At 37.2% G+C, this 10,224-nt stretch overlaps 1 protein-coding gene across 1 annotated transcript in view; it reads left to right on the forward strand.

The window, feature by feature from the left end:
* Positions 1-10,224, forward strand: part of UBR3 (ubiquitin protein ligase E3 component n-recognin 3 (putative)) — a gene marked incomplete at its 5' end in the record, with an annotated part of 74,665 nt that overhangs the window by 61,225 nt on the left and 3,216 nt on the right. The window contains 5 exons of the mRNA XM_010137491.1: positions 1,735-1,859; positions 5,761-5,868; positions 6,404-6,514; positions 7,333-7,509; positions 9,141-9,350. Coding sequence (XP_010135793.1) covers positions 1,735-1,859; positions 5,761-5,868; positions 6,404-6,514; positions 7,333-7,509; positions 9,141-9,350 — 731 coding nt within the window. The remainder of the gene's footprint in view (positions 1-1,734; positions 1,860-5,760; positions 5,869-6,403; positions 6,515-7,332; positions 7,510-9,140; positions 9,351-10,224) is intronic.

A 10,224-nucleotide genomic window follows, 5' to 3' on the forward strand; every position in this document is an offset into this window, starting at 1 on the left:
CCTGCTTTCACGTTGATCTCTATTGCTTGTACCTGCTGTGATGGAGAGCTCAGTACCTGAGTTCGGTTCAAGCTGTGATTACAGATTGTAGCTCTGGCCGATGAGGCAATTTTTACAGTTCTGTGAGTGCATACGGTTTGATCTTGTAGATCTGTTTCCCACAAAATTTACTGAAAGCTCGTCCACTAATGCTTTAGAAGGAGGATTGCTAAGAAAATGGATGTTTCAGCAGAAGAAGAAATCAGGGCCTAGAGATCTAATAGGATCCGGTGGATTCTCCTTCTGGGGAAAAGTGGAGAGGAAAAATCATTATAATGCTACCTGCTCTAGAATGGGGTGGATGAAGTATAGTAGATACAAAATAAAGCAAATGATCGTTTAGGTACTTAAATTGTGCTTGTTGTGTATGCCCTGTGACATTAAAAAGTTTCACAGCCCATGTCTTCGTTGATTTGTAAAACATTTGTTACATAAAAAAAGCAGTTGTTATTTCACAGATTTAATTACGTACTCAAGGCCTGGCTGCATTTGTTATAGAATCCAGTGATGGGTTTTAATACTAGATCTAAGAAAGGAGAAGCAAGAAGTTTCATCTCCATTACCTGCTTTCCATTTTCATACACAAAGCTTGTTTAAATGCTTTGGGAAGAAAGAATGAATTAAACCCAATTTTTCTGAGGTGCTTATGTAAATAAAATTGGTTTGCTTGATTTCAGAGCTTGAGAGGACTTCTTAAAACCCTCATTTTATTATACATTGCTTTCGATATATATTATAGTTATGTTTGTGCTTAAGGAATGGTGTGATGATAGAAACTTCTTTGATCTGCCTAGATTTTAATAAAAAAGATTATTTGGGATGGGAAATAAAACTTAAAATAGAAAGAAGAAGAAGAAAAACCTGCTACCATATCTTCATTTCAGAGAAGGATCACATTCAACTTTTTTCCTGTTCCAGTTTTAGAAAGTCTTATTTTGCCTCTGTTGTTAGGTTCCCCGAGAAGATTTCAAAGCCTTTTTTCTGCAGCCTATATGCAGGAGATAAAAATCCTTTAAACATTAAGAGAAATTTGAACAATAGGGGTCTTCTAAAAGAAGGAGAGTTGTAAAATGACAGTCTGTCTATTATCCTGCTTCTGGACGTGAGGTCCAGTAAATAGGTACTCACTATAGAGTGATTTGCAGCAACTCTTGTACGGCTGGTTCTGTATCTGGAAGTGAAGGGATAGAAACCGAAGTATGCTACATGTCCTTCTCGCAGGGATTTCTTTGGGAACTTGACTTTTCCAGTATCTGTGTGAATGTAACTTACCCCAAATGGTTTAATCATTGCCAGAAGAGATGGCAGCATATGCATTTGCTTATATTTACAGCACCTGATTAGTTGTAGCTGTCAGTAATCAATTCCTTAACCTGATGTAACGTTTGGACAAAATAGAATTTTGTAATGTGACCAGGTCCCTAGGAGGAATTCACTGCTGATCAGGATTAATGTGAACATACAGAGCAGTATAAAATTACTTGTCCTGTACTTGTTCCATTCACTACAGCTGCCAAGTCATTTCTGAAAGCCAGTAAATATATTTATGTTGTTTTGTATGTTTTAGGGGCTTGTAATTATTTATAGCACTTGCTTTTCATTTGACAAGCATCATTTCCATAACTAGAGGCTCTGTAATATATATTTGCTGAAAATATCAAGTGTTTAAAAATGACTTCTCTTTGTTTTATGCAGAGCACTTCACCTGCATTATAAAAGTGCTTTTCACTTTATTGTATACTCAAGCCTTGGCTGCACTTTCAGTTAAATGCAGTGCTGAAGATAGGACCACATGGGAAGAGTCAGGAGCTCTTAAAAAGGTTGGTTAATTTTTTAAAACATTTACGGAATTTTTGCTTATATACTTCTGGTAGGAATCTAACAGATAATTCTGCTTTGTCTATAATAATTTGCTTCTCCTTCACAAAAATCCAGTCTTTTGTTTCTGTGTGTGCAATTTTTGCAGGTTTTGGTATGTGATGAAACTTAAAAAGGTTCACAATGAATATCTAGTTCCAGAACTAAGTTTCAGATTTGAGGCTGTATCTCCATAGTTTCAGTCTTGAGTTTGCTGCAATGGTGTTGAGTAAATGAGGCTTTCCTTCTTGTGAAATCGAAGCCTTCCTAGATAAACCATGGTTGATCTGTTGCACTCCTTTACAGGAAAAGCAGGCAAGCTTGTTGGTGGGGAAATAACCTTTCTTTTTCTTACTTGTTCATGGTATTCGTGGCTAGCTATATAAATTTCTCTCAGTATGTGGTTTAGAGCTGCTCATGTGATGAAGAGGCAGAAAAGGAAATTTGTAGATTAGGTAGGTAGATATTTCACTATTGTTTCTTGGCCTTTTGATAGTATTTACCAGTGAAGTGAAGGCACATCTTGCTATGTCAGTTCAGCTGATTGAATGCCAGTTCCCACCAGAAGATACAGTTCCCTCCACTGGCACTGGCATTCATTTCATCCTTCAGTTAGTTTTCTGCTCCACCAATTGATTCCCCAGATCAGAAGAATGCCAATGCCAGACCAAGGGAAAGGATGGAAGCATGTGGGCCAGGAGAGGAAGTGGGTGGAGGAATACCACTTATACAAGCACCAGGCCTTAGTTTATGTTGGCTGGAAAATGAAGCATGCACTGAGAAGCATGACCTGCTTTTCACATGTAAGTTAGTTTTGTCATACTGGTCAGTCACTACTTCCAAGATATTAAGGACAAACTATCTGTTGGCCAAACAGCACTATGTGAGATTTTTTTTTTTTTCTGGATGTGCATTACGCATTTGACATCACTGAGCAGTACTGCATTTTGTTAGCTCCCTGTCCATCCCTTCTTCCAATATATTTTTGATTTTCTTAGAATTTCAAGAACTTTTGCTTGAGATTGTTGCTGTGAGGGTTTTTCTCCATTTTTCTGTTTACTGAAGTGATTCCCAAGTGATAGATAATTTTGTGGTTTAAAGTTTGTAATAGAAAGAATATAAAGAGATTGAAGTGTTACCACCTTATATTCTTTCATCATCCGTACGATAAATGTGTACTGCCTTTTTCTAAGTAGCAGAGGTTGGAGTTATACATATCTGAACATACATTTACAATGCTTAATTTTCTGTCTGCAGTGAGAGATTTTGTTGTATGAAAACAGACTTGTGGTAGGTGGGCTTCTACGTACTAAGATACTTTCTTACAGAAGCATGTGAAAGCATTTGCTTCTCATAAAGCACTTTGTACTTGAGGCTTGCAAATTATGATAATGGCTCAGAAAACAGATTTATTAAATAGCCATCTCTCTTGATATTAAAGACAGTCCATTTTAGTGGAATTCTCACTAGTGGGCTTGTCTTTGATGGATGACGAGGCCAAGTGGGAAATAGTAGCACATTAAACAGTATGTTACTGTGAATGGATGTTGTGATTTAATGTAATTCATATAACACAACAGATTAACTTCTGTTCAGTTTTCCAAGTGGGAGAACAAAAGAGGTTGGAGAACAAAAGGAGGTAGATAGGAACACTGCTCCCTCCTGCATATGCACTGTATACTGACAGCATCTCTCACTCTTCCTTGAAAACGTATGCCTCCTTCCTCTTGTCTTTCTTGTGTAGCTCACCTGCATACAGAGGTCCAAGTTCTGACAGCAGGTTGGCAGTATGTGCTTAGGGTGATCTCTGCATGATCCTCTCCATTTTAGTGGAATTCTCACTAGTGGGCTTGTCTTTGATGGATGACGAGGCCAAGTGGGAAATAGTAGCACATTAAACAGTATGTTACTGTGAATGGATGTTGTGATTTAATGTAATTCATATAACACAACAGATTAACTTCTGTTCAGTTTTCCAAGTGGGAGAACAAAAGGAGGTAGATAGGAACACTGCTCCCTCCTGCATATGCACTGTATACTGACAGCATCTCTCACTCTTCCTTGAAAACGTATGCCTCCTTCCTCTTGTCTTTCTTGTGTAGCTCACCTGCATACAGAGGTCCAAGTTCTGACAGCAGGTTGGCAGTATGTGCTTAGGGTGATCTCTGCATGATCCTCAGGCCTTCAGGGACTCCCTGCACTTCCTTCTTGGTTTCCATGCCACCACAGTGATAATCCACCCCAAGTGCAGAGGTTTTGCAGAAGTCCCATATGCAAATTTGCCCTTCCCCAGATGTCTTTTCAGTTTCCTGCACCTCCTTGTGCATAATGTTGCTGCCTGGACCCTATGTGTGTGCAAGAGACCTCTGAGCACTGAGGACCATCCAGTGGTAATCACACAGTTCCCTATTTGTCTCTCCCAGCTCTTCTCTACTTGAGCCGGGCCAGAGTTCTCAGGTGAATTCTTTCTCTTTGCATCACAAAGGAAGCTGCTTTTTTTTTTTTTCCAGCTTAGGAATCCAAGTTCATTCTTTAAAGTTTCTTGAGGCCTAAATGGTTTAAAATATATGGTTAGAGCTGGCTTTTTCTTATGTGCTGATAATATTGACGTTTTGAACCTGGGATGCTAGACAGATCACCTTACTTAACTTTTGTCTGTGGATAATGCCAAGTGAATGTATTTCAGTTTAGTATTCCAGACATCAAACACAAGCTGAAGTCTCTCCTCTATATTCATGGCAAATGAACAAACAACATTGAGTTTACTTTCTCAGCAGGGCTGAGAGGTGAATATTCTACTTTCGATTCCCAACTTCACTCTCATTATCTTTGCAAGGTGCCTTACGGTGTCATAAGACGCACACTGTAAATGCCTGCAGAGTAAACTTCCAGGAATAATGTAGACAAAAGTTGTGTCCCAGCTGCCGAATTAAATTTGTGTTGCCTTCTGGCTCTTAGACTATGAGCATAAACAGCAGCTCTGCCTTCTGGGTGCTGAAATGTGAAGACACCATCTAAAATTAACAACTATAATTGATGTAAAAATGGGCTACTACTGAAATATATACAATGTTACATACCAAAGTCTTAATATATTTCATTTCACCTAGTTGCTTTGGAATTTTTTTAAAGAATTCCAGTAATGTTCCACTCCCTCACTGCTTGTTACTCCCTCATTGTTGATGGTACACTAACAGAGTTCAAAATTCACATCCAATCATGTTTTTACTGAGTAGAATTTATTATGACTTAGATAAAGAATATTTATGGGAATACTGCTTTCTGTTTCTGATGGCTTTCTATAACTGCTGTCTTGAAATGTCAATGCTATGGCACAAAGCTAAGTGGCTATTTATTCCTTCCACTAAATATTTTTTTTGTCTGTAGTAGATACTGTTCATTCCAGACACAACTTTCAGTTTTCTGATAGACTCGTTTGAACTTAAAATACATAGCATGGGTTTCATTTTGGTTGGTACATTATCAAAAATTATTTTTACTGGATTTTTCTAACTAGTTGTATGAGAATTCAAATTCTGTTAAAACATGACATACCCATAAAGAGATTCTTCCCAGTTTTAAAGTAAGCATTTTTATACGCACATCAAAAACACGGAAAATGTGACATTGTAAAAGTGTTTTCATGTAACACTCAGCTTAGAATATATGTAATTGAATTAGCAATTCACATTTCACTCTATGAGCTAAATACAGTCCCTTTCTATAGAATTTTTTTTTTAAACATGATGTATCTTTGCAGGTCAAAATTTATGTATCGATCAAAAGAAAATGTACTTCATCACTAATACTTTTACAGGAACTTCTCCTTTTCATTACATGGATTTCTTTCCTCCTTATTTGCAGAATACCTCCAGTGGCGAAAAATCTTGGGAAGTGTTGCTGTGTCATGTGATTAGTGAGCTGTCTAAGGGGAAAGTATATGAAGAAGGAGAGACGGAAGAATTGACAGTGGTATTGTCAACTCCTAAGAACTTATCCAGCATGTCCCCTGTCTGTCTCTTACTTAAGTTTTTCAGAGTTGTTACAATGATTTTTCTTTGATCTTGCTAAAGACTTAAGTACAAGTCTTTTTTTTCTAGATCAAAGCACATTTCTTGGGACAGTTTGCCTGTGCAAATCTTTCTTTTACTAATACTCTATGTGGCCAGTGCTGTGTTGAGAAAATTATAGACAAATACTTCTTATAGTTGTGGTTTTAATCATATGTATGAAAGACCTTTCAAACACTTGGAAAACAGAATATTTAAGTAGAAAAAACTTCTGTTGAAGTGGAAATAAAACCCACAGAGTTCTTTCAGTTTATTAGTGAAATGCTGGCCTTTGTATATTTGAGTGTATGTACATGTATATTTGAGTATTGAGGAATGTATATTTGAGGCAGTGGTTTATATATATGCTAAAAACCCATTTGGTTCATATTGGAGTTTGTTATGTAGGAGACAAATTATCTGGGGCAGAATTTAGTAATTGCTTCCTTCCCCCATAGGTAAATCCTGATTCTGTAGAGTGTTACCTGCAGCAGTTCTGCCTGCCCTTCCTCAGGATCACAAGCCTTCTTCAACACCATCTTTTTGGAGGGGATTTACTTAGTTGCCAGGTACAGATTGATAGGCACACTCAAATGTTTCCATTTAAAAAGGTAGGGATAAAAAAAAATTAAGATGTCTTTTTCATGGTATGTATTTTCTTTCCTAAGTTATTTTTTTTAGATCATATTTTATAGCATTGCTCTGTAGCACTGTTTATCTTTATAAATTTGCTTTCAAGGCAGTTTCCCTGAAAAATGCTACTATATTCTTAAAGTTCAGCAAACACATGCTTATTTTATCAGGTCATAGATGCACATCTCATGAAATCAACATATTTTTTAAAACTTATCCAGTATTTGCAGAGATAGCATGATTTTCACACAGACTGGAATTCAGTGCTGATTTTGCTTAATGCCTGGTAATACTTGGAGTTTATTCTCAGAGATGTTGCATTAGCGGACAATTATGTTTAAGTTCCACCACTGATTTAAGTAGAGTTTGCTGCAAGCCCACTCCCTCATTTCCTTGTCTCAAAATCATCTCATCTCTAAAACAGCTACAGTCTATGTTGGGGTGCTCAACAAGAAGTTGGCTGGGAGTTTTCTTTTGGTGTTTTTTGGATTTGTGGCTTTGCAGGGGTTTTGGGGGTTTTTGTTTTATATATTTTTTTCCCTGACCAGTGTTGTTGTATTTTGAGAATCCAGTTTATCTCAAACTGGAAAAAATGGAAGCTCTTCCATGTCACTGAACATGACTTATTAGCATTGTTGTACTAGAATGTGGGTTGGTTTTTTTTTTTAATTGGGATAGATAAATTTTTAATAAGTTATTTAAAAATTCAGAGTGTAAGTACTAATCTAAACCTCTCTGGTTTCATACCTAAAAGGAAGATGAAGAATTTGCCGTTCTTGCAAGCTGCTTGGGTCTATTACCATCTTTTCAGTCGGCTCATCAGTTCACCAGTGCCTCTTGTCTCGATTGGCCAGTGCCAGCATTTGACATGATATCACAGTGGTGCTCAGAATTGGCTTCATTTGCAGAGAGACATCCAGATCAAGTAAAGGTATGTAGCAAAGTTACTTCTTTCAAAATAGCTTCTTCCACACCAGGACTATTTACCGCTTGATTCCCTATGCATACACACTGGTTTTTTGGATAAGGATCTGAGGACCTGACTTGTAAATGAGAGAGGAAATTGTAGTCAGAAGTATTAGTTATTGCATGTGGGTTGGATTAAATTGGTTAGAAATAGGAGTAAGAGACCCTATCTGTTTTTTATATGATTGCTGGAGACAGAAAATAGAAATGCTATCCTTAGATGATACTGAGTGTACCCATATCTTCTTCACCTTCTATCAAGGGCATGTAATAGAAACTTCTAAGAAAAAACTTATCGGAAGTTTTTCTTGCCTGATAGACATTATTGATATTTTTGAGCATCTTCAGTTGCAATACTGAAAAAGATCAAAAGGATAAAAGCTGTTTAATAGTTGACTGATACAAGATGGTGTATCTTCTCTGAAGGTTAAAGAATCAATACCAAGACTTGAATCAGTGCAATTGGAATATCAGTTGTGAAATGGAAATATTTCAACATTGCTGCATTGTTTGTATGAAGAAGCTGCATCTCAACAATTCAAGTCCCTCTCTCCTAAGTTTATGGTGTCAAAGACACAAGCCAGATGCATTCTTCACTCTGCAGCATGATCTGCACTTGCCTTTGCACGTTTGCAGGCACAAATTGGGCTATTGTGAATGAAAATTTGAATACTCAGATTAATTTCAAAATATAGTTGCTGCCAGTCTGATAGGTATTTGAGAGAGATTGCAGTGAAACTGATGGCATTCTTTCCATGAAGAGGAACAAGGTACATGTGCTTTTTATTCTTTTTTTTCCTGCGAGTCAGGTTTTGAGGTCATACAGTCTTCAAAATTTTTACAGCTTCCAGGAAGGATCGCATCTTACTCCTGTGCCCATCAATTACAAACCCAGTAAAAATGAGCAGGTTGAAGGAAAACACATTACTGTTGAAGAAAACCCAAATCAAATCCAAACAACCCCATAAAATTGGACAGTGTTTTTAAGAGTAAAAGAGAAGAGTTAGGCTTTGAAACCAGTATTTAGGTCATGCCTGCCTTATCAAAAATTTGTGAGTACTGGTAAGTTCTTAATGGCCTCAAAATTTATGTGTGCGACAGTTCTGAAAATCAGGCAGATGTCTTCAGATACCATTTAGAGTGTCTAACTTCAGTTCTGTTTTTGAAACTTCTAGTTTAAATTTTAGCTAGGAGACAACTTTTATAGTCAGTGCCAGAGTTTGGTAGTAGTGTGATGTTGCCATGATACCTTAGTGTAGCAAGTGGGGGAGTCTTCCCCGTAGACTGCTCTTAATCCTCCTGTTTCAGTTATGAAGATTTCTGCACTTACGTGTCACATTCAGAAAGTGTCCTTGGGCAAAGGCCAGTTTCCATTTTGCACCCATTGCAAAAGGCGAAACGTGATCACAGTTGGGAGGGTGTTCAACCAGAGGCAGGTGACTATTGCAAGGTGAATTTTGACTTATAAATTTGTGAATTGCAGAAGCGAGAGATTTTTCAACTGCATGCTTCCTTTCTTTGATATTCTCTTTTCTCAGGAAATATAAATGCATCAATGAATGAGCAGAACTGATATATTGTCATCTTATTTTGTAGGCTTTGCTTATACAGGAACCTAAATGGGACTTACCACGCCTCCTTCAGCTGCCTGAGAATTATAACACCATTTTTCAGTATTATCACAGAAAGACTTGTACTGTTTGTACCAAGGTTCCTAAAGATCCTGCCGTTTGTCTAGTTTGTGGTACTTTTGTATGCTTAAAAGGCCTATGCTGCAAACAACAGAGTTACTGTGAATGTGTACTGGTAAGAGAGAGTTAATTTGAATTCTATACATGATTCTCATAGTCATGGATAGTTTTTAATTCCATTGCTCTGTTTTGATGGTTTTCTTTCCAAATTGTGCTTATATAAGAATCATAGAATAGTTTGGGTTGGAAGGGACCTTTAAAGTTTATCTAGGCCAACTCACAATAATAGTGTTTAGTGCTTATTTCTGATAGGACCTAGATCAGATTATAGGGGGCAGTTCTAATTTTTTTTAAGCCCATTGCCTGCTTCGCCTGTTTGGAAAACTCTTTCAAAGCCATTGTGTGTAATGTTGACACATGGTTTTGAATCATAACCAGTTGAAATTTGTCTACATTCTGATTGTTCGCATAGTCTTTTAATTTTGTTTCCTCTGTTTTGTTCCCTTGTTTTCTGCATACATAATATCAATGTATGGGGTTTCTCCTTTTTCCTTTTATAGAATACTTTCTGATACACCTGACCCTCTGCTAGTGGTCTACAGTCTATATCTAGATAAGCATAATTTTAAGGCCTTTGACTTTAATTCAGCAGCAAAATTTTCTAGTCAGCAGATACAGAAGTTCTTTCAGGAACCAGAGTTGGACAGCATCTGTGTTAAGGGTCGAGGGCCGAGGCAAATAACCCCTCGAATTTCCTTAACGATTCTCCTCTGTCTTATTAAAGACAGAAGGAGTTTAGGGGAGAAAAGAAGAAATTCACTCCTCGGTTTGAATTTGGGAAGCTGAAACAAAACTTTTAACAAACAAGAAAGCCACACAACTATTCTCTACTAATACATATGCACAAACCGAGAAAGTAAAAAAAAAGAACTAAGAAAAGAAGACCCAGATAACCAAAGTTCTGTACGGTCCTTTTCAAGGTCAGTTCA

Source organism: Buceros rhinoceros, unplaced genomic scaffold (assembly GCF_000710305.1).
Source record: "Buceros rhinoceros silvestris isolate BGI_N320 unplaced genomic scaffold, ASM71030v1 scaffold2856, whole genome shotgun sequence".
Lineage (NCBI taxonomy): Eukaryota > Metazoa > Chordata > Aves > Bucerotiformes > Bucerotidae > Buceros > Buceros rhinoceros.